The sequence below is a fragment of the Chiloscyllium plagiosum genome, unplaced genomic scaffold, assembly GCF_037043375.1.
Source record: "Chiloscyllium plagiosum isolate Xiang-an unplaced genomic scaffold, Cpla_swu_hap1 HiC_scaffold_2, whole genome shotgun sequence".
NCBI lineage: Eukaryota > Metazoa > Chordata > Chondrichthyes > Orectolobiformes > Hemiscylliidae > Chiloscyllium > Chiloscyllium plagiosum.
Window position 1 is genome coordinate 117,595,126 of NW_028270140.1, and position 25,319 is coordinate 117,620,444.

The window sequence follows — 25,319 nt, forward strand, 5'->3', positions numbered from 1 at the left end:
ATATTAAGTGATCGGAATGTGAAAATGGCAGAACAATTGTGTCTCCTGCGAGACTTGAAAGCACAATAAGTGGAAAGGGGGAGGGAAGGACATGATAACAAGGTAAAAGGAAAGAAATGGTTCACAATTTAAAGGTGTTGAACTCAATACAAAGTCCCGAAGGCTGTAAAATGCCTAGTCTGAAGATGAGATGTTGTTCCTCCTGTTTGCGCTGTATTTCACTGGAACATGCTGAGGACAGATGTGTGGGTGTGGGAGCAGGATGTTGTTTAAAATGACTGACTACAGGAAGGTCGGTCATGATTGCGCACAGACTTGGAGGTGTTCCGCAAAGTGGTCACCCAATCTGCATCTGGTTTCTGGAATGTAGAGTAGGTCACATTGGATGCAGTGAATACAATATACAAGATTGGAGGAGGTACAGGTGCATGCTGCTTCACCTGGAAAGACTGTTTCGGCCTATAGATAGTGAGCAGGGAAGATGTGAAGGGGCAGGTGTTACACCTTCTGTGGTTATGTAGGAAGGTGCTATAGAGGGGAGGGGGGGCTGGGGTGTGGTTTTGGAATGGACTGTGGTGTCCCAGAGGGACAGATTCCTGCAAAATGCAGATGGGGGTAGTGAGGGGAAGATGTGTTTGGTGGTGGCATTCTGCTAGAGATACCTGAAATGGTAGAGAATGATCCTTTGAATGCGGAGTCTGTTGGAATGAAAAGTGAGGACAAGGGGAAACTCTTCATGCTGTTGTGAGTGATGGGAAGAGTCAAGGGTAGAAACACTTGTGATAGGTCGGATGCAGTTGAGGGCCCTGTCAATGACAGTGTTTGGGGAAATTATGGTCATGGAAGAAGCAAGCCATGTTAGCAGTACTATTTTGAAAGGGGGACATCATCCAAACAGCTGTGACATTGGAAAAGGAACTGAGACAATGGAATGAAGTCCATTCTCCAAAGTCGAGACAGAGAGATCAGGAAAAGGAAGTGTCAGAAATGGGAGAGTGTGGAAGTTTATAGAGGGGTGGAAATTGGAGGCAAAGTGAACAAATTTTTCAAGGGCCAAGCGGGATCATGAAGCGCCACCGAAGCAGTTGTCGATGTACTGAAACAAACATTGTTGGAGAGGGCCAATGTAAGACTTGATCAAGGATTGTTCCACATACCCCATAAAGAGGCAGGCATTCCTTTGACTTGGCAGAAGAGGGATGAATCAAAGGAGAAATCGTTCAGAGACCGAATAACTTTAAACATGTGAAGGAGTGATGGTGGATGAGGATTATTCAGGCCTCTGGTTGAGGAAGAAGCTGAGGGCTTTCAGACCATCCTGGTAGGGAATGGAGGTATATAGAGATTGGAGACCTGGAAATTGTCAGTATGGTGGAGGGCATCAGAGGAATTGCAGATATAGGTGGGCAGGGTATGGACAAGTGGAGAGAGGGTGGAGTCAAGGTAAGAGGAAATGAGCTCAGTGGGACAGGAACAGGCTGATATGATGAGTCTGCCGGGACAGTCTGATTTGTGAATTTTGGGAAGCAGGCTGTCCAGAGCTGGGAGGCTACTAGGTTGGAGGCATTGAGGGAAAACATTTCAGGAGGTATTGAGGTCAGTGACAGTTCTGGTAATAATGGATTGATGTTCGGATGGGTATTATAGTCCAAAACAAATCTAATAAACTTGAAGGGCTTTTTAATGAATATGTTTATTGACCTGACACGTTAACAATAGGAAAAATAAAATCCACAGAAACCATAGCTAAACCACATGACTCACTGACCAGAAGAATGAGGGGATTCACTAACATGCAACATGTAGGCAGCAATAACCTAAAAGATGCATTGAGCAGCAGGCGTATCACTATAATGAAATTATGGGTTGCAGCACTGTATTAATAAACTTAAACCAGCTGGACAATGAATAATTAGAGCAAGTACCCAGGCAGAGGAACAAATCAAATGAGGCAGGCAGTAACACCTTGAGAATTTCTAGTGCCAATTATTCTTCACACTCCTTTCTCCTCTGCAAGATTGTCTGTCAAATCTTGGGTAACTCTATATTGTTCGGTCAGGATTTGGAGATGCTGATGTTGGATTGGAGTGTACAAAGTTAAAAATCACACAACACCAGGTTATAATCCAACAGGTTTAATCGGAAGCACTAGCTTTCGGAGCATTGCTCCTTCATCGGGTGGTTGGGGAGAACACAATTGTAAGGCACAGAATTTATAGCAAAAGTTTACAGTGTGATGTAACTGAAATTATACATTGAAAAATACCTTGATTGTTTGTTGAGTCTTTCATCTTTTCGAAAACCATGAGGAGTTTCACTTCTTTCATGTGTAAATCACAAATATTTTTTAATAAGTTGCATTCTCAGGTTAACTGTAACAATTGGTGTTAGCCACAATATGTTGATGGTGTTGGCCTCCTGTGTTCTCTGTCTGTGCCATAATGTTTGGACTGATTCTAATCGAAAAAGTGAGATAACAGAATTTTACATGAATTCATGCAGTTTTTGACCAAAGCACAATGTAACTCTGCAAGTACAAATTCACTCCACAAACTTATGTGTGCGTCTCTGTGTGTCTGTCTGGGGTGGGGGGTTGTGAGTGTGTGTATATGTGTGTGTGTATGTGAGTGTAGATTGTCTAAGTCTGTGAGGGGGTGCATGTGGGAGTGTATAGCGCAGTGGTGATCACCTGTAGTGTGACATGAACCCAAGGTCGCGGTTGAGGCCCTCCCGATGGGTACAGAACTTAGCTATCAGCCTCTGCTTGGCCACTTTTCGCCGCTGCCCCCGAACTCCGCCTTGGAGGATGGTCACCTGAAGGTTCGAGGTCGAATGTCCCGGACCGCTGAAGTGTTCCCCAACTGAGAGGGAACCTTCCTGTCTGTTGATTGTTGTGTGGTGCCCATTCATCCGTTGCCGTAGCCTTTGCTCGGTTTCCCCAATGTACCGATGTTGTCTATCTTATACGTTGCAGACAAGGATGCCCTGAGGCATGGTACATTGGGGAAACTGAGCAAAGGCTATAACAGATGAATGGGCACTGCACAACAATCAACAGTCAGGAGTGTTCCCTCCCAGCTGGGGAACACTTCAGCAGTCTGGGACATTCGACCTCGGACCTGTGGGTGACCAGCCTCCAAGGCGGACTTTGGGACAGGCAGCGGCGAAAAGTGGCCGAACAGAGGCTGATAGCTAAGTTCTGTACCCATAGGGAGGGTCTCAACTGGGACCTTGGGTTCATGTCACACTACAGGTGACCACCATTGCCCTATATATACACCCAGACACACCCACACAGGCACTCCTATACACAAACATACACTCCCACACTGAGACATGCAAGCTCTCACAGACTTAGACCACTCTACACTCTCACACACACATATATACTCTCTCACAGACACTCAACCCCCCCCCACCCACCCAACACACACATCTACGTTTGTGGGGTGAATTTGTACTTGAATTACATTGTACTTTGGTCAAAAACCGCATGAATTCATGTAAGACTCTTATCTCACTTTTTTGATTAGAATCAGTCCAAACATTATGGCACAGGCAGAGAACACAGGAGGCTAACACCTTCAACATATTGTCTGGCTAACACCAGACGTCCCTCCGAAATCTAGTGTGCTTCCGATTAAACCTGTTGGACTATAACTGGTGTTGTGTGATTTTTAACTTTGTTCGGTTAGGGACTTGTTAGGTTTGATGAGATGATGATTGTGACTTTGTCGGGTGTGACAGCTGCTGTGAGCTGGTAACGTATTTAACTTATAACGTTACGTGCAGAGGTTTAGGAAGGATGCATTTACAATAAAGCACTCCTTTTATTTTCCGGAATTAAGGAAAGGGGTTGGGGAGGTCACTATCCGTGTATCCCCACACCGCAGTTTACTCGTACTCTTTTCTACGTTGTTGCAGATATAGGCGCCGTTTTGTGGCGAGCTCCGCGCTGTTCCCGCAGACGCGTGCCGGGGGGGGGGGTGGAGTCGCGCGCCGCGGCGTGCTCGTCCGCGTGCACGCGCCGTGCGGACAGGCTGCTCTGGGGCTGGCCGGACCGTGGCAGCGCCGCGGGAATTTTCCACAGAGGCGTCGCGCTTCCTCTCACTCGTTTCTTTTAGGAAAGGAAACGACATCTCATCTCATCTGTAAATAAAAGAAAAAAATACAAAACGACAGCCAACAGAACAAATCATTCCTGTTTATACCCCCCCCCCTCCTCTCTCTGTGAAACCGAGAGCAGGCCAACATCACACAGGAGGAGGAGGAGCAGGAGCAGGCGACGACGGCTCCAACATGTCGCAGTTCGTCGATCATTTCTGGGTACGTCGGTTGGTTCTCGATTTATTTTAGTTGTTATTAATCGCGGCGGATTATTAATTGGCGTCTGCCTGTTTTTCCCCCCTCATTCTTATATTCCCCCCCACCCCCACCACCAAACCCGGGTGGGGTCGGGGTCAGAGTGCGGGTGTGCCGGGCCGTGCAGCCGGTATGTGGGAGGGTGGGGGCGGGGGGGGTTACGCGAGTCTCCAGGATCGGGCCTGCTCGGTGCAACCAAACCCGCTGGTTGTCCGGGTTGGGCGTGGGGGAGGGCCAGCGTACTCTCCCTTGATTCCTCCAGAGCCGCCGGCCGTGCGGTTTCAGCTCCTCCGATTGGTCGCAAGGGCTGTCCATCAAGAGTCTCGTTCTTCCGTAAACAAGTTAGTGGGAGCGGAAAGGGGCGGGGCTGGAGCCTGTTTTTTCTCTCTTCTTCCCCCCCCCCCCCAAAAGAAAATCCTGTGTCTCATCCATGCCCGTGAGGAATTCGACATTGATGAGCAAAAATTAAACGAGCGTCTTCTCGCTCTGAATTTTGTTTTATAATTAACCTGTTAGAGATGAGTGACTTATTGCTGCACCTGGACTTCAAGGGAGGTCCAAATGGCGCTTGGAAACTGGCTGTATGCCATTCTCCCGAGAGTGCGATTGCACTGAACTCCCCAACCCACTTCAGGGACCACATTGTACCTTCTGGTGGAGTCGGCATGTCAATGTTTATTTAAAACAAACATCTCTTCTTTTGTTAGTCGCACCCCTGTCTTAGTTAATTTAATTATACAGTAAAATCTGAGATAATGTTGGTAGTGCTTGTGTACAATTCTCCTGTGTTAGTTGAGTTAAAAAGAAACCAACCTTGTTTCTTAACATCATTCGTTAGGACAGCATTTATCGCTGGCCCCTAATTGCTCGAAAAAGGGATGGTCCCAGAGCTTTTAAAACACGGAAAGAGGCCCTGCGGCCCATCGTGTCTGCCGTTGGTCATCGAAATATCATTTTATTCTACTCACTTTTTCCAGCACTTGGCCTATACCCCTGTATGGTAAAAACAATGACTGCAGATACTGGAAACCAGAGTCTAGATTAGAGTGGTGCTGGAAAAGCACAGCAGGTCAGGCAGCATCCAAGGAGCAGGAAAATCGACGTTTCGGGCAAAAGCCCTTCATCAGGCATAGAGGCGGGGTACCTGCAGTGGAGAGATGAATCGACCCCACTGCCCTGTGGCCCAACATTTCAACTCCCCCTCCCACTCTGCCAAGGACATATAGGACCTGGGCCTCCTCCATCGCTACTCCCTCACCACCCGACACCTGGAGGAATAACACCTCATCTTCTGCCTTGGAACACTTCAACCCCAGGGCATCAACGTGGACTTCAGTTTCCTCATTTCCCCTGCTCCCCCCCACCCCCCACCTTACCCCAGTTCCAACCTTCCAGCTCAGCACTGTCCTCATGACCTGTCCTACCTGCCAATCTCCCTTCCCACCTATCCACTCCACCCTCCCCCTGACCCATCACTTCCATCCCCACCCCCATTCACCTATTGTACTCATTGCTACCTTCTCCCTAGCCTTTCTGCACCCCCCACCCATTTATCTCTCCATCCTGGAGGCTCCCTGCCTCTATTCTTGATGAAGGGCTTTTGCCCGAAACGTCGATTTTCCTGCTCCTCGGATGCTGCCTGACTTGCTGTGCTTTTCCAGCACCACTCTAACCTAGACTATACCCTTGTATGCAATGGCGTTTCAAGTAGTCATGGTGAATAACTCTTAAATATCTTGAAGGTTCCTGGCTTTACTACACTTTTAAGATGAAGAAAGTGAGGGCTGGAGATCAGAGTCGAGAGAGTGGTACTGGAAAAGCACAGCAGGTCAGGCAGTATCTGAGGAGCAGGGGATTCGACATTTCGGGCATAAACCCTCCATCAGGAATGAGAAGGGCTCATTCCTGGTGAAGGACTTATGCCTGAAATGTCGATTCTCCTGCTCCTCAGGTGCTACCTGACTTGTTGTGCTTTTCCAGTACCACTCTGATCTGGAACTCACTGCCTTAGTGTGGAGAGTGTGGTGTTGGAAAAGCACAGCAAGTCAGGTAGCGTCCGAGGAGCAGGAAAATCGATGTTTCAGGCAAAAGACCCTGATGAAGCACGCAGGGAAAGCCCACACAGAAATGGGGATTTCATGCAAATTCCTGATGAAGGCTACAATCGAACCCGGGTCCCTGGCGCTGTGAGGCAGCAGTGCTGACCACTGAGCCACCGTGCCACCCAATGGCCAATAAGTGCTGATCTAGATAGCAATTTCTAAATTGCCTGCAGTGTCCAGGGATGTTCAGATTAGGTGGGCTAACCATGGGAAACGTTGGATTGCAGGAATAGGGTGTGATGCTTTTCTTTAACTTTGTCCATCTCAACCCAACACCAGCATCTCCTTTTCATGACTACAAAGGACAGAAAGAAGTTCCTATCAGTCTATCCTGTCTGTGCCCCTCAAACTTTGTACTTTGATAAACTGCCTTCTTTAAACTGCTAGGTTTTAAAACATTCCTTTCCCACAAGTAATATCAATTTATATTTAGATCTTTTCAAGTCAAATATAAATGGCTTGAAAATCCCATTGATTTGTTTAAGCAGATTCTTTTTGTACTGGTTCAACCTAATAGTTGTCAGATGCTTCACAGTTACAATCAGTTTTTTTATTTGTTTCATGGGATGACCGTGCCACTGGCTAGGTCAGCATTTATCGCCCGTTCTTAATTCCACAGAGGGCAGTTAAAAGTTACCTACATTGCTGTGGCTCTGGAGTCACATGTAGGCCAGACTGGTTCGGATGGCAGATTTCCTTCCCTAAAGGGCATTAGTGAACCAGATGGATTTTTTCAACAATCCGGCAGTGGATTCATGGTCCTCATTAGACTCCTAATTCCAGATCTTTATCGAATTCAAGTTCTATCATCTGCTATGGCAGGATTTGAACCTGGGTTCCCAGAACATTACATGGGTCCCTGGATTAACAGTCCACCGATAATACCACTAGGCTATTTCCTCCACAGTAAAATCAGTAAAATATATGAATGTAGTAATTTATTGGATTTGTCCTTTGAAATGCAAAGATGTAATATATGCTTCTGTTTTCAGGTTCCCATCTTAAAATTAAACATGCTACCTTGTATATCGTGGTATAAAAATTAATAAGTCATATTTTAATTAGAGACAGAGGCCTACTCCTCTAAGTGTGGTCCCTTAGCTACACAATCCCAATGGGGACCTCACTCTTATTTATATCGAGCCTTTGTCAAATCCAATTCGAATGCAGCATCCAGTTCAATGTTGTGAACTTCAGGAAGGAAATATTGCCATTAAAATAGTTTACAATGCAGATCCACCAGAATGTTCCTGAGTTTATATTGTTAACTTACAAAGACTTTGTAAACTAAATATGCCTTGTATTCTGAATTAAAAACAGAAAGTTCTGGAGAAACCCAGCAGGTCTTGTGGCATCTGTGGAGAGCAAAACAGTATTAATGTTTTCAGTCTGATGTGATTCTTCAGAACTTCCATCTCCCAGACGTGCTCAGTTTCTCCAGCACTTCTTTATTTCACATCTCCAGCAGCCATGGTTGTTTGCTTTAGTTGGCGTGTGCTCTATGAAAGGACTGAGGAGTTAAACTGAGGTGCTTAAAATGTTTAAAAGACAGAACTGTTTCCTCAGGGGCATTGAGAATGAGGAGACATAATCTTAAAGTTAGGGTTAGAACACATGAAAAGACAGGAAATTTTTTTCCATACACTCTCTGCCTGTTGGGATTGTCAGATCTGGGACAGTCAGTCGGTCTTTCAACACTGAAATTGATTTCAGTTTATGCCATTACAATGTCAAGGACTAAAGCAAGTGAATGGAGTTGAGCTGCAGGTAAGTTATGATCTAATTAAATGCAAAAGCAGACTGGAGAGCCTGAATGGGTTACCCCTGTTTCCGGACTTTAGCACCCCTTCAGCAATGTATCTTAACACAGCAAATGAGTAAATTTTGTTTTGTTTCTGAAACCAGCCATTGTGCTTTGGAGTGAGATTGAAGATTAGTGTCAAATTAAGGCTACTTTTGGCAGTAGACCCATGTCCAATAGGAATTGATTAAGACTACTCCGACTCATTTCACATAATACCCTTGCAACTATTATCCTGAGATGGATTTCGGACTTGAAGGCCATATCTATTTTGTCTGACCACGGTTGTTTTGTATCATTGAATGCTAATCCAAGATGGTGGAGGGGAAAAAAATTGTGGCTGTAGGAGCTCCTCCTTTTTTGAAATGGAGACGTTGGTATTGGACTGGGATGTACAGAGTTAAAAATCGCACAACACCAGGTTATAGTCCAACAGGTTTATTTGGAAGCACTAGCTTTCAGAGCCCTGCTCCTTCATCAGGTGGTTGTGGAGAATATGATTGTAAGACACAGAATTTATAGCAAAAGTTTAGTGTGATGTAACTGAAATTATATATTGAAAAAGACCTGGATTGTTTGTTAAGTCTGTCATCTTTTAGAATAGCCATGTTGATTTCAGTTCTTTCACATTTTAAAAAGTGACATTCTCAAGTGAACTTTAACAACTAGTGTCATGTTAGGCCAGATAATGTATTGAAGGTGTGAGCATCCCTGTGCCACAATGGTCAGACTGATTCTAATCTAAAAAATGGATTTACAGACTCTTTACATGGATTTGTGCAGTTTTTGAGCAAAATAAAATGTACTTGGGTTTATGTCACACTACAGATGACCCCATTGCACTACACACACACAGACTCTCTCTCTCTCTCTCCCTCTCACAGACACACACACACACACACACACTCATGCAGACAATCTCTCATGCGCTCGCACACATACTCTCGCAAATTTGATTTGGAGGTGTCGGTGTTGGACTGGGGTGTACAAAGTTAAAAATATGATGAAGGAGCAACGCTCCAAAAGCTAGTGTGCTTCCAATTAAACCTGTTGGACTATAACCTAATGTTGTGTGATTTTCATCTCTCAGATTCATACACCTTTTACACTCACATACACACACTCTCTCACATTCACTCATAACCCCCCCCCCACCCGCCCAGACACACACACACATACACATATAGGTTTGTGGGGTGAATTTGTACTTGCAGAATTACATTTTACTTTGCTCAAAAACTGCATGAATCCATGTAAGATTCTGTAAATCTATTTTTTGGATTAGAATCAGTCTGATCATTGTGGCACAGACAGCCTCACACCTTCAATACATTATCTGGGCCGACATGACACCAATTGTTAAAGTTCACTTGAGAATGTAACTTTTTAAAAAAAATATTCACAATTTAGATATGAAAGAACTGAAACCAACATGGTCATTCTAAAAGATAAGAGGCTTAACAACCCACCCAGGTTTTTTTCAATATATAATTTCAGTTACATCACATTTAAACTTTTGTTATAAGTTCTGTGTCTTACAATCGTATTCTCCACAACACCTGATGACGGAATAGCGCTCCGAAAGCAAGTGCTTCCAAATAAACCTGTTGGACTATAACCTGGTGTTCTGTGATCTTTAACTCTGTACATCCCAGTCCAACACCAGCGTCTCCATATAACTTAGTGTTGTGTGATTTTTAACTCCTTTTTTGAGGTATTTTATGTATTGAAGGTGATTCCCTCAAATTCCAGGAGCAGCAATTACTGTTTTATATGTTGTATTGTTTTGGAACTTTGGGGGGGAAAAAATCAAAACAATGGCACTTTTAAAAGGAGGAAGACAGATAAAAGGCAGGAACTACATCGTCAGTGAGGGAGAGAGATAAAGAAGTCTACACTGCTAACTGACACAGCAGTGAATCTGCAGAGTTAGTGCATTTGCTGCTCAAGTTCATGTATTTCTGGACATCAGCTTGCATCTAAGAAAAATTAACAAAACAGTGAAATTCATAGCTGACTTCTGAGGAACCTGTGTGGAAGAGCTCACAGCACAGGAACACACAAGTGCATAGTTTTTAGGTGTAACCATGCTGTAAGTCTACAGTGGTGAGTAGAGTGGGTTCTTTCTTGATTATATGTTTTATTGCGATCTGTCTCTTGATTAAATTTTAAAAATATAAACCATAAGTACTAAGTTAGCCTGGAGCACTTTTTTTGGGGAAAAAGACGGTGCTATTTTCTGGGTCTGTAGATTGTGAAGGAGCAAAGATGACCTTTAGTAGAGTGATGTGCGCTTCTTATCAGATGTGGAAGTTTAGATAGAGTTTCCATGTTACTGATGATTTTGTCTGCAAGAAGTGTCTTTGATTGCAAATCCTATCAGTTTGAATGGCAAATAGAGGCAATAAGGAATTTACAGGAGATGGAGGTGTGATGATGGCAGTTATAGGAAGGGAGAAAAGCCACAGATACAGTCAGGTAGATGGGTTAACTCCAAGTAAGGTACGAGGGGTAGGCAGGTAGTGCAGGTGTCTTCTGTGGCTATCCCCATTTCAAACACATATGCTGTTTTGGAAAATGTAGGGGGTGATGGACCCTCAGGGGAATGTAGCACAAACAGCCAAATTTCTAGTATTGAGACTGGCTGTAATGTAATGAGGGGATATGTCGGGTTCCAAACGATCGATTGTGATTGGGGACTCTCTTGTTAGAGGCCACCAGTGAAAAATCAGAATGGTGTGTTGCCTCCCTGGTGGCAGGATCGACAAAATCTCAGAGGATGCAGAATGTTCTCAAAGGAGAGAGGGACCAGCAGAAGATCGTTGTACACGTTGAAACTAATGACATTGGAAGGGATAAGGATGAGATTCTGAAGCGAGAATATAGAAAGTTAGACAGGAGTTTAAAACTGATGTCCTCAAGGGTAGTAATATCTAGATTACTCCTGGTGCTACGAGCTAGTGAGGGTAGGAATAGGAGGATAAAACAGATGAATGTGTAGTTGAACAGTTGGTGCAGGGGAGAAGGGTTCACATTTCTGGATCAGTGGAATCACTTCTGGAATAGATGTGACCTGTACAAAAAAGATGGATTGTGCCTGAATTGGAAGGGGACTAATCTCACTGGCAGGAAGATTTGCTAGAGCTGCTTGAGACAATTTAAACCAGTAAGGTTGGGACCCAGGGAAGTAGTGAGCAAAGAAATCAATCTGAGACTGGTACAGGTAGGAAAAGGAGTGAGTCAAATAGTCAGGGCATGCAGGAACAAAGCAGAGAACAAGGTAGGACTGATAAATCAAACTGCATTTATTTCAACGCAAGAGGTCTAACAGGGAAGGCAGATGAACTCGGTGCATGGTTAGGAACGTGGGACTAGTAATTACAGAAACATGGCTCAGGAATGGGCAGGACCTTCTGTAGGTATATAAGGGATAAAAGAATGACTAGAGTAAGATTAGGGCGAATCAAGGGCAGTAGTGGGAAGTTGTGCGTGGAGTCAGAGGAGACAGGGGAAGCACTAAATGAATATTTTTCGTCAGTGTTCTCACTGGAAGAAGACAATGTTGTTGAGAATACTGAGAAACAGGCTACGAGACTAGATGGGATTGAGGTTCACAAGGATGAGGTGAAATTCTGAAAAGTGTGAAAATAAATAAATCCCTTGGGCCAGATGGGATTTAACCTAGGATTCTCTGGCAAGCCAGGCAGGAGATCGCCAAGCTTTTGGCTTTGATCTTTATGTCGTCATTGTCCACAGGAATAGTGCCAGAAAACTGGACGATAGCAAATTTTGTTCCCTTATTGAAGAAGGGAGTAGAGACAACCTTGGTAATTATAGATCAGTGAGCCTTACTCCAGTTGTGGGTAAAGTGTTGGAAAAGGTTATAAGAGATAGGATTTCTAATTATCTCGATAGGAATAAGTTGATTAGCAATAGTCAGCAGGGTTTTGTGAAGGATAGGTCGTGCCTCACAAACCTTATTGAGTTCTTTGAGAAGGTGACCAAACAGGTGGGTGAGGGTAACGCCATTGATGTGTTGTATATTTTAAATTAGATTAGATTAGATTAGATTACAGTGTGGAAACAGGCCCTTCGGCCCAACAAGTCCACACCGACCCGCCGAAGCGAAACCCACCCATACCCCTACATTTACCCCTTACCTTACACTACAGGCAATTTAGCAGGGCCAATTCACCTGACCCTGCACATCTTTTTGGATGGTGGGACGAAACCGGAGCACCCGGAGGAAACCCACGCAGACACGGGGAGAACGTGCAAACTCCACACAGTCAGTCGCCTGAGCGGGAATTGAACCCGGGTCTCTGGCGCTGTGAGGCAGCAGTGCTAACAACTGTGCCGGTATATGGATTTAAGTAAGGCGTTTGAGAAGGTTCCACAGGGTAGGCTACTGCACAAAATATGGAGGCATGGGATTGAAATGATTTAGTGGTTTGGATCAGAAATTGGCAAGCTGAAAGAAGACAGGGTGGTGGTTTGGATATGTTCATATTGGAGTTCAGTTACTAGTGGTGTATCGCAGTGATCTGTTTTGAGTGCACTGCTGTTTGTCAAAATAACAAAAAGTTTTAAATGGGTGGCACGGTGGCTCAGTGATTAGCACTGCTGCCTCACAGCGCCAGACGGGTGACTGTGTGGAGTTTGCACATTGTCCCTGTGTCTGCGTGGGTTTCCGCCAGGTGCTCCGGTTTCCTCCCATAATCCAAAGACATGCAGGTTAGGTGAGTTGGCCGTGCTAAATTGCCCGTAGTATTCAGGGATGTGTACATTAGGTGCATTAGTACAGGTAAATGTAGAACAATAGGGTAGGGGAATGAGTCTGGGTGGTTACTCTTTTGGGAGGGGGGGGGGTTGGTATGGATTTGTTGGGCCACAGGGCCAGTTTCCTACCGGAGAGATTCTATGATTCTATTCTAAATGATCCAGATAAGGGCATAGAAGGGTGGATTAGTAAATTTGTGGATGACGCTAAGGTCAGTACAGTTGTGGATAGTGCCAAAGGATGTTGTAGGTTACAGGATATAGATAAGCTGCAGAAGTGGGTTGGGAGGTGGCAAACAGGGTTTAATGCAGAAAAATATGAGGTAATTGTTCAGTCACTGCATTATAGGAAGGATGTGGAAGCTTTGGAAAGGGTTCAGAGGGGATTTACTAGGATGTTGCCTGGTATGGAGGGAACATCTTACGAGGAAAGATTGAGGGACTTGAGCTGTAATCGTTAGAGAGAAGAAGGTTGAGAGGTGACTGAATTGAGACAAGATAATCAGAGGGTTAGATCAGTAGACAGTGAGAGCCTTTTTCCTTAGATGGTGATGGCTAGCAGGAGAGGGCATGGCTTCATATTGAGGGGTGATAGATACAGGACAGATGTTAGAGGTAGTTTCTTTATTCAGCGAGTAGTAGGGGCATGGAACGCACTGCCTGCGGCAGTAGTAGATGGGCATTTAAATGGTTATAGGATAGGCATATGGACAAACATGGAATAGTGTAAGTCAGATGGGCTTCAGATTGGTTTCGTAGGACGGCGCAACATCAAGGGCCAAAGGGTCTGTACTGCGCTGTAATGTTTTCTGATCTGACTGACAGCTTAATGTTCCTGAACACAAATGCAAGAAGGTTAGAAAGAGGGACAAGTGAGGAGAGGAAGTGGCGATTTTGATAAGGGATAGCTTACTGCTGTACTTAGGGAGAATATTCCTTGGAATACATCCAGGGAAGTTATTTGGGCGGAACTGAGAAATAAGAAAGGGATGATCACCTTATTGGGATTGTATTATAGACCACCTAATAGCAGGAAATTGAGAAGGAAGTTTGTAAGGCATTTTCAGTTATCTGTAAGAATAATACAGTGGCTATGGGTAGGGGATTTTAACTTTCCAAACATAGACTGGGACTGCCGTACTGTTAAGGGTTTAGATAGAGAGGAATTTAAGTGTGTACAAGCAAAGTTTCTGAGTCAGTATGTGGATGTACCTATTAGAGAAGGGGCAAAACGTGACCTACTCTTGGGAAATAAAGCAGGTCAGGTGATTAAGGTGTCAGTGGGGGAGCGCTTTGGAACCAGCGACCCTAATTTTATTAGCTTTAAAATAGGGATAGAAAGGGATAGAATGGATCTAAAAGTTGGAGTTCTAAATTGGAGGAAGACTAGTTTTGACGGTATTAGGCAAAAACTTTCAAAAACTGATTGGGGGCATATGTTTGCAGGTAAAGGGATGGCTGGAAAATGGGAAGCCTTTAAAAATGAGATAACAAGTGTACAGAGACAGTATATTGCTGTTAGGGTGAAAGGAAAGGATGGTAGGTGTATGGAAAGCCGGATGACGAGAGAAATTGTGGGTTTGGTTAAGAAAAAGAAGGGAGCATATGTCAGGTGTAGACAGGAGAGATTGAAAGAATCCTTAGAGTATAAGGGCAGTAGGAGTATACTTAAGAGAGAAATCAGGAGGGCAAATAGGGGACATGAGATAGCTTTGGTAAATAGGGTTAATGAGAATCCAGAGGAATTTTATACATATATTAAGGACAAAAGGGTAACTAGGGAGAGAATTCAGCCCCTCAAAGATCAGCAAGGCAGTGCATGTGTGGAGGTGGGGGAGATACTAAATGAGTATTTTGCATCAGTGTTTACTGTGGAGAAGAACATGGAAGATGTAGAATGTGGGGAAATAGATGGTGACATCTTGAAAAAAGTCCACATTACAGAAGAGGAGATGCTGGATGTCTTAAAAGGTATAAAGGTGGATAACTGCACAGAATCAGAACTCTGTGGGGAGCTAGGAAAGTGATTGCAGAGATATTTGTATCGTTGATAGTCACAGGTGAGGTTCCGGAAGACTGGAGGTTGGCTAATATGGTGCCGCAATTTAAGAAAGGTGGTAAGGACAAGCCAGGGAACTATAAGCAGGTGAGCCTAACATTGGTGGTGGGCAAATTGTTGGAGGGAATCCTGCGGGACAGGATTTAAATGTATTTAGAAAGGCAAGGACTGATTAGGGATTGTCAGCATGGCTTTGTGCAAGGGAAATCATGTCTCACGGACTTGATTGGGTTTTTTGAAGAAGAAACTAAAAGGATTGATGAGGGCAGTAGACATGATCAATATGGACTTCAGTAAGGCGTTAGACAAGATTCCTCGTGAGAGACTGGATAACAATGTTAGATCTCATGGAATACAAGGAGAACTAGCCATTTGGATACTGAACTGGCTTAAAGAAAGAAGACAGAGGGGGGTGGTGCAGGGTTGTTTTCAGACTGGAGGCCTGAGATCAGTGGAGTGCCACAAGGATCTGTGCTGGGTCCTTGCTATTTGTCATTTATATAAATGGTTTGGATTTGAACACAGGAGGTATAGTTAGTAAGTTTGCAGATGACACCAAAATTGGAGGTGTAGTGGACAGCGAAGAAGGTTACCTCTGATTACAACAGTATCTTGACCAGATGGGCCAATGGGCTGAGGAGCAGCAGGTGGACTTTAATTTAGATAAATGCGAGGTACTGCATTTTGGAAAAACAAATTAGAGCAGGACTTGTACACTTAATGGTAAGGTCCTAGGGAGTGTTGCTGAACAAACAGAACTTAGAGTGCAGGTTCATAGTTCCTTGAAAGTAGAGTTGCAGGTAGATAGGATAGTGAAGAAGGCGTTTGGCATGCTTTCCTTCATTGGTCAGAGCATTAAGTATAGGAGTAGGGAGGTCTTGTTGCAGTTGTACAGGACATTGGTTAGGCCACTTTTGGAATATTGCATGCAATCCTGGTCTCTTTCCTATTGGAAAGATATTTGAAAGGGTTCAGAAGAGATTTACAAGGATGTTGCCAGGGTTGGATGATTTGAGCAGTAGGAAAAGGTTGGATAGGATGGGGCTGTTTTCCCTGGAGCGTCAGAGGCTGAGGGGTGACCTTACAGAGATTTACAAAATCATGAGGGGTGTGGATTGGACAAATAGATAAGGTATTTTCCCTGGTATGGAGGAGTCCAGATTGAGAGGTTTAAGGTGAAAGGGGAAAGATATAAAAGGGATGTATGGGGCAACGTTTTCACACAGAGAGCGGTGCATATATCGAATGAGCTGCCAGAGGACATGTGTCGGTGGCGGCTGGTACAATTACAGCATTTAAAAGGCACCTAGATGGCTGTATGAATAGGAAGGGTTAAGAGGGATGTCGGCCAATGGAACTAGATTAGTTTAGGATATCTGGTAAGCATGGACAAGTTGGACCACAGGGTCTGCTTCTGTGCTGTACAGCTCTATGACTCCATGACTTAGCTGCAGTTCCCTTGTGTAATATCGATGACAATATTTAGTTTGATCTTAATTCTGCAGTACCAGTGGTGCTGAAACAACAGAAATCATCTTCATGTTTGCTTTGGTGTATTCTTGAATAGTATAAAGGTACTGTATAAATCTGTGTGCAAACACTAATGCTAGACATGACTGACTGAGAAATCATGCTTTGTAATCAGTGGTATTTTCTGTTGCTTGATGTTGGCATGTAACGTCGGGGACAAAAGAATTACGGTTATTGGCCTTTGATTCAAAGAAAGTGGGTTAGCATTTAATTTATCTTTCTAAAGTAGGAAGGTCAAGGTTTTGCTTAAATATTAACTCTGAACCTTTGCCTCTTAATGTATCTAAAGTCTTGCCTTTGAATGCTTATCATCAGATTGATGTTTTGAAATGTGAAAACCTACCTATATTATACTTTTCATTAGAATTTGTTAATTTATTGCATGCCTTGCTTGTGTTGTATAAATTGCGTTTCTATCAGATATCGATTAAAGCAGGTAATGCCTGATTAAAGACATACAACATTGTTAAATAATTAATGGTTTTGCCTCTTCATGTTCGTTGGAAACATTTTAGTGTTCTTAGCATTTTAACATTGTCGTTATAAATAATGGCACAACATCTCAAATCATTCTAGAATGTCTTGTGCCATGTGACAACTACGTGATGGCTGCCTATAGCTAATAAAATCTGTATGTTTGAAATGTGAAAATTGACACCCTCTTAAAAAGTTGCATGCAATTGTGTTTAGTCTTATTTCAGTATTTACTGGCAAAATCTGTAAATTTACATTTACGGAAGAACATATGATAAAAGAACATATGACAACTAATTCTCGTTACCATTGTTACAACAATAATATAGAGTTTTTGATCAACTCTAGCAATCAAGCTTTATTAGTCTACGACAAAATCAGCAGAGGCGAGAAAGTACTCTAATAGCTTTGTGAACCATATTTCCATGTCACCTCATCCTCCACAATCTGTTATTTTATACATGTCTCAAATTATGTAATCTGCATCCTAAAATCTTTAGTTTTGGACATAAGCTTTTTATCTAATTTACATTGGTGTAAACTTAATCTATTTTTAAGTCTGTCGTTGGATTTACCATTTGCTTCAGAATATTTCTGAATTTATCCTCTAAGTGCAAATCATGCACTTTGGCTGTCTAGATCTGATAAAGTGAAGTAACAGTCACGCTGTAACTACCTAGTTCCTTTGGAATCTCCAAACCAGCATTCTTATCCATCTCTAAATATGTTTTTTGTGACAATGTACCCAGTTTACATAATTATCTCTGATCAGTTTCCCGTACCTGTAATCATTCTGCTTAATCTCTTCTGTAACTATGACTGCAATTTTCTTTCTGTTCCAACTGGCCTATTCCTGTTAGTGTCTAGTCATTTATACTTTGTCTGGATGATTATTTTGCTATAGTTTCTCCAGTTGGAAGTGGTGTAACCAATATGTTAACTAAGATTAAATTGTTAATTCTTCTCAGTTGTGTGCCTCTTCAACATTTAAGATCATACCTCTGAAGGAGTTGATATTGTGAAGAATATTATTCTTTTATAGAAACACGCACTATTATGGCAGTGTCTGTGGAGAGGAACGTTTAACATTTAAGGACAGTGGTGTCTTAAGATAATGTCTCTATATTTGAACTTCATTCGCTGTGCTGAAAATTCAAGGTTGTTATTCAGAAATGTGGGTTCTAAAGTCAACAGAACTATGTGTAGTTGTGTATTTGTTTTTTTTATGTTAAGAATGAGAAACATAGTTTAGTTTTGAATTCTGGTTATATTACATAGTCTAGAAATTTGTTTACATGCACTTAAATGAAGTTTTTGTCTCTGAAATGGCCAATATTATCTACAGGACTAATAAAGTATTCCTAACCACCTGCCTTGCTAACTTCAGGGATCTGAGGGCATGCACTCCAAAGACCCTCTGTTTCTCTGCAACTCTCTGTATCCTAACATTTTTCTCTCCTTGATTGCTGTGAATTGATTTTCAGTTACCATTTTCCTGCCATTCTGAGCTGTCCATAAATATCTTCCTGCAGTCATCTTTCCCTCACTGAACTACAGAACCAATTTTTGAGCTATCAGGAACCTACTTGATGATGCCCAACATTGTCACAAAAAACATATTTTAGAGATGGATAAGAATGCTGGTTTGGAGATTCCAAAGGAAATAGGTAGTTAGAGTGTGACTGTTACTTCACTTTAATAGAACTATACAGCCAAAGTGTATGATTTGCACTTAGAGGATAGATTCAGAAATATTCTGAAGCAAATGGTAAATCCAACGACAGACTTAAAAATAGATCAAGTTTACACTCCAACGTAAATGGTTTAAAACCAGAAAAAACAATGGATCTGGTCCTGACCCCTACAGAATGAGAGTTGATGGTGTAAAAGTAATGTTACTGAACCAATATTTCTGGCAGTTGAGGAATTTAAATTCAATTACAATCATTCCTCCATATGCATGAGAGTTCAGTTTCTGAGAACCCCCTGATCAAAATTAAATCTGAGAGTGCGAAGGTTAAAATTCATGAATACGTGAGTTTGCCCACAGAAGTTGAATTTTGTTGCTACTTACTTTTGGCACAGATAGGCAAATTTGTGAGTCGTAAGCTGACGGATACAGAGGACTTTCTGTAACTGTGCGGCACAGTGGCTCACAGCACTAGGGTCCCAGGTTCGATTCCAGCCTCAGGCAACTGTCTGTGTGGAGTTTGCACATTCTCTCCGTGTTTGCATGGATTTCCTCCAGGTGCTCCGGTTTCCTCCCACAATCCAAAGATGTGCAGGCCAGATGAATTGGCCATGCTAAATTACCCATAGTGTTAGGTGCATTAGTCAGAGGGAAATGGGTATGGGTGGGTTACTCTTCGGAGGATCGGTGTGGACTTGTTGGGCCGAAGGGCCTGTTTCCACACTGTAGGAAATCTAATATAACCTAATCTAAATGTAATTGAAAGCCCTTCTCAGTATTGGTGACCAATAAAACTATGTTTGATTGAGCCAAATAAGTTCAATAATATCTCTTTAGAGAAGGAATTAGAAAAAAATTGGTCATGAATTGTGGGTGTCACTGACTAGGCTAGCATTTTATGCTCATTCATAATTGCCCTACTGTGCTGCCATCTCTAGTGGGTTTGTCTTGCAGGTAGGACAGCAGTAATAGTGATGTCTAGGATACTATTTGGTATGTTTGCATAAGTATGATTCTTGACTTGTTTGGGAACACATGCCCCCATATGTTTGTAAACAGGACGTTTATTGTTGACATGGTTGTTTGCGGTTGTCATTTGTAGTGTCTTGATTAATGCTGGGCTATTCTGTCCAGTTTCATTCCTTCGTTTAGACTTCATAGAGCTTTGATTCAGCTAAGTGGTTTGCAATTCTTACCTTTTCTGGCTCCAGATCCGCAGGAATGTAGTTTCTGAAATGGCTTACCATGCCATTCTGTTTGAAGGCAATTGGGAATAGGCAACAAAATGCTGGCTTTTTCAGTCATACCACCTCTCATGAAAGAATAACAGAAAAAAAACCCACTGGAAACAACTTTGCAGCCACAAAGATATGAGTTGACCATTACCCTTTGTTTCCTGCTACTGAGCCAATTTTGGATCTACCTTGCCCATTATCCTTAGATTCCATGCGCTCTTGCTCTTCTGACCAGCCCACCATAAACCTTGTCAAAAGTCTTGCTCAGTCCTTGTAGACTGCATCAAATATGCTATGCTCCTCTACCCTCCTTTTACTTTCTCAAAAATTCATTGAATTTAATCAGACCTGATCTTCCAGTAAACAAATATGCTAAGTATTCCTGGTTAATCTGTTTTGGAGGTGCTGGTGTTGGGCTGGGGTGGACAAAGTTTAAAATTACACAACACCAGGTTATAGTCCAACAGAGTTAAAAATCATACAACACCAGGTTATAAGCCAATAGGTTTAAATGGAGGCACTTGCTTTCGGAGCGCTGCTCCTTCATGAGGTAGCTATAGCGTACACAGTTGTAAAGACACAGAATTTATAGCAAAAGTTTACAGTGTTATGTAACTGAAGTTATATGATGAAAAATACCTTGATTGTTTAAGTCTTTCATCTGTTAGAATGACCATGTTAGTTTCATTTCTTTCATATGTAAATCAAAGTGCTGCTTCATCAGGTGATTGTAGAGCAAAATCATAAGGCATAGACTTTATAGCAACAGGATTGCAGTGTCATGGAATGTAATATTAAACAAATTTAGCTTTTAGAATGATCATGTTAGTTTTGGTTCCTTCATGTGTAAGTCCCAGAACTTTTTTAAAGTTACATTCTCAAGATAGCTTTTAACAATAGGTGTCATCTCAACTCAGATGATGCATTGAAGGTGTCAATTTAAAGTCTGTCTGTGTCCCAATGTTAGGTCAGACTGATTCTATTTCTAAAGTGGGATTTACAGTATCTTGCATGGATTTATGCAGTTTTTGAACAAACTAAAATGTAATTCTGCAAGTACAAATTCATCCCACAAACTTTTATGTGTGTGTGGGGGGGGGGAGGTGGTGAGTGTCTGTGTGAGTGAAATGGGATATAAGTCTGTCAGAGGGAGCATGTGAGTGCGGGGTGTGTATGTGTGAGCATATAATAGAGAGCTTGTGTATGAGAGATGGTCTGCGTGAGTGTGTGGATCTGTGTGCGTGTGCGCACTTGTATGCACGTGTGTGAGAGAGTGTATAGTGTAGTGGGGTCACCTGTAGTCTGACAGGAACCCAAGGTCCCGGTTGAGATGCTCCCCATGTGTACCAAATTTGGCCATCAGCCTCTGCTCGGCTACTTTGTGTTGTTGCCTGTCCCGAAGTCCAAGGCAGACACAAAGTGGCCAAGTTTGGTACCCGTGGGGATGGCCTCATCCAGGACTTTGGGTTCATGTCACACTACAGGTGACCCTACTGCACTCTACACTATCTCTCACATACATGTGTCCACACACGAACACACACTGTTTTACGTTGAGCAAATTAATTTTTAGTACCAAAAATTAGTCTTTAGTTTATTCAAACTTAAACAAAAATGTACCTTATTAGTTGGACGAATTAAGTTTATTTGGCATGAAACATTGCTCATTGGAATTTTCAGATAACCCCAACCCTTTGGCTGAATAACACATTTAGTGTTGTTATTTACTGTCACATCAATAGCTACTTTCTTCTGTTAAGATTATTATGTTGTACTCTCACAAGCTTGCTCACTAAATTTTAATTTTATAATAATTAGTTAAATGACTGAATAGTTATGCCATATGAAACAGCAATGTGATTGGTGGTCTGTGTTTAATTAGTTGATCTCATCTGGTGTTACAGTGCATTTGAGCCTTCGAGTTGGGTAGAAGAAACTTGGCCAATAGTTTGCTATAGATTGGTATGCAGCATTTCATGCTTAAAGTGTATGTAACAGGATGGATCAGGCTTGGCTATGAATTTTCCCACTGTCAAATTTTTGACTCAAATAGTCCTCATCGCATATAATCTTGTTTGCTTATCTCTTTATCTAATTTGACCTTGAATGTTGTTTGTGTGCCCCTTAGCTTGTTCCTCACCCTCCAGTACAAGGTGATTACCTCAGCCTGCGGAGAAATACAAGTTTCTTCTGCTATGATATAAGTTCCTTAACATTTAAACCTATGTTTACAGTCTCTCATCTACTGAAATGCCTGCTTCTGTCTACCTTGTTTTGAATTGTTGTTGTTGTGTATGCCAACATGTTGTTTTGCGTGCTGTACAGGCAGATTGTAACGTACAAAGTGCATCAGGCAGCATTACAGAGTGCAGAATATTGAGGAACCTCAATTATCCGAATACCAATTATCCAGAAATTGGATTATCCGGAGGAGATCTTGAGGTCCCGATGGAAACATTACATCAAAGATATGTTTCCAACAGTGATCGCGTCTTTTGTTTACAGTGATTAAACAGGCAACGACTCCAAATGACTGACTGCCCGCTCTCTTTCGCGCCCCCCCCCCCCCCCCCCCCGCCCGCCAACACTTTCCCTGGAGTTCTACACAAGGGTGTACTCTAAACCCCTCTTCCCCACATAATCTCTCCAACATTGTCCTGTACAGAGCAAAGATGGAATCTGTCAAAAAGTTGCAGTAAAAAGTTGTGTGTGGGGCTTTGTCTGTGTGAGCTTGCACTATTTGGAGTCTTACCCCACGTGGGCAGGTGTGTACGGGGTTGGGGAGGGGGGGGGGCGATGTTGGACGGGGTGGGGGACGGGGTTTTGGGCATGGGGCATGTTGAATGGGGTTGGGGGCCAGGGGGTGGTGTTTGAGATGGCGCGCAGTGTTGGACTGGGTTGGAGGTGGTGCACGATGTTGGATGGGGTTGGGGGTGGGAGGCAGAGCTACACGGGGTTGGGGGGGCCGGGGGCAGATGTTGGGGGCGGGAGGCAGTGTTGCACAGGGTTGGGGGGGGTCGGGGGGAGATGTTGCACTGGGTCGTGGGGCCGGGGGGAGATGTTGCACGGGGTCGGGAGGGGGGGGGCGGGTGTCGGGGACGAGGCCTCACGTGCTGTGTGCTTCTGCAGTCTCCTGAACGAGGAGCAGACTTTAAAAGCTCTGAGCCCTGGAGGAAATGCATTTCATCGAATAATTGATTATCCGAACGAAATAGTGCCCGCCCATCACCTTCAGATAATCGAGGTTTCCCTGTACATTGTTACAGCTGCAGAGAAGGTGCAGAAAGAGATCAGCATTAATATTTGAAAGATCTGTTCAAAAGTCTGATAATAGTCGGGAAGAAGCTGCTATTGAATCTGTTCATACATGTATTCAAACTTTTACATCTTCTGTCCAATGAAAGAGAGTATAACTGGGCTGGGCGGGGTCGTTGATTATGTTGGTTGCTTTCTTGAGGCAGCAAGAAGTAGAGCCGGAGTCGGTTGGTTTGCATGATGGATTGGGCTGTGTAGTTTTTTGCAGTCTTAGGAAGAGTAGTTGCTCTACTGTGCTGTGATGCATCAAGATAGAGTGCTTTCTATGGTGCATCTATAAAGACTGGTAGGAGACTTTGTGGACAAGCTGAATTTCCTTAGCTTCCTGAGGAACGAGAGGCATTATTGTGCTTTCTTGGCCATTGATTTGAGATAGGTGGACTAGAACAGATTGTTGGTGGCCCATCACTCCCAGGAGCATGAAGCTATGGGCCATCTCCACCTCAGCACCATTGATGCAAACATGGGCGTGCCTTCCACTCGCTTCTTGAAGTCAATGACCAGCTCCTTCATTTTGCTGATGTTGATGGAGAGACTGTTGTCTTTACACCATGCTGCTAAGCATTCCTATTCTTTCTTGTTCTCTGTCTCATCATTGTTTGAGATCCGACCTACAGCTGTGACGTCAGCAAGCTTGAGAGCGGAATTTGGCTACGCAGTCATGCATGTATAAGGAGTACAATAGGAGGCTAAGTACATAGCTTTGTGCACCGATGTTGAGAATCATCATGGAGAGATTTTGTTGTTTATTCTTTACTGATTGTAATCTACAGGTCAGGAAGTCAAGGATCTGGTTATTAGGGGAGCTGAGACCTGGGTATCAGAGTTTGGAAATGTTAGTTTTGAATTATCGTGTTGAAGGTGGAGCTATAATCAATAAGTAAGAGCCTGATGTAGATATCCTTGTTATCCAGATGTTCCGGGGATGGGTGTCGGGCCAGGGAGATGGCATTTGCTGTCGACCTGTTGCACGAGGAAGCAAATTGTAAACGATCAAAGCAATCTGGTAGTTTCCTCACCTTTCAAAATATTAAACATCTTACACTGGCCTGTAATATGTGTTTTTTTTTCAAGCAAAGAGGTCCAATTTTTAGTTCATCTCAAAAGTTTTTGTGAATATTTCCTCATACTATGCAGCATAATGATGAATCTGCATTGTACGCAAGAGATCTGCATAACATTACTTTGTGGAACTCCATACTGCAGTACTCCGAGTTTAGGTTTGTTTAGCCGCATTAATCTTTTGGTCCCTTATTCTATATTTCTTGTGATGAAATGTAGGCTTCCATTCGTGTTTTTATTAACAGCCATTAGTTTATGGTTGTGTTTCTAATTTATCGTGAATATTTATTATCAAATTTGTTGCTCTTCAACGGCACTGAGCTTATTTTAATGGACAATTTTTTTTCTGATAGCATAGTTGCAGTTATTTAATGATACAATTAGTGCCAATTATGTTTTTTTAAAAAGAAAGCTCTCTGACACCGAAATGTAACCATGACCATTTCATTCCTTTGTACTTTAATTTACTCAATGTTATCTTTTTTCTCACTTTATTTCTGTTCCTGACTTAACATTGAATCCATCCACATGAATTCGTACCTTTTTAGTCCTTTGCTGTTAAATCCACAACCATTCAGTCTCTTTGGTTAAAGTATTGCACAGTTGCTTTCCTGGTTCATCCACATTTTGGACTCTGTTTTTTGCCTCTGTAGTGTCATTTTCAGCTTACAGTTTCAGTAACTTCCCACTCCATTAAGTACCTAATCTAGTAAGGGAATGCCGAACTATTGCAAGACTTCAAAACCTAAAACATAATTTTTAGGGTCTTAACAGATTTTGCCCTAAACGTCTTCATGTATCTAGAATATATGTCATTTGGATCCTGTTACCTTTTAATTTAATGAATTTGTCAAAAATGTCCCTTTTTATCATCATGTAACTTATTTGTCTTGGAGTATTTCAGGATTCA

At 42.8% G+C, this 25,319-nt stretch overlaps 1 protein-coding gene across 7 annotated transcripts in view; it reads left to right on the forward strand.

The window, feature by feature from the left end:
- Positions 1-4,026: 4,026 nt before the first annotated feature.
- The window catches only part of fcho2 (FCH and mu domain containing endocytic adaptor 2), a 210,887-nt gene continuing 189,594 nt past the window's right edge, over positions 4,027-25,319 (forward strand). For 2 of the 7 annotated variants that reach the window (XM_043707669.2, XM_043707660.2), the window contains exon 1: positions 4,028-4,326. In XM_043707669.2, the coding sequence (XP_043563604.2) occupies positions 4,300-4,326 (27 nt within the window). In that variant the 5' untranslated portion in view covers positions 4,028-4,299. Of the gene's footprint in view, positions 4,327-25,319 lie in introns of all 7 variants that reach the window. The other 5 variants (XM_088000048.1, XM_043707677.2, XM_088000060.1 and 2 more) reach the window with 5 other exon arrangements.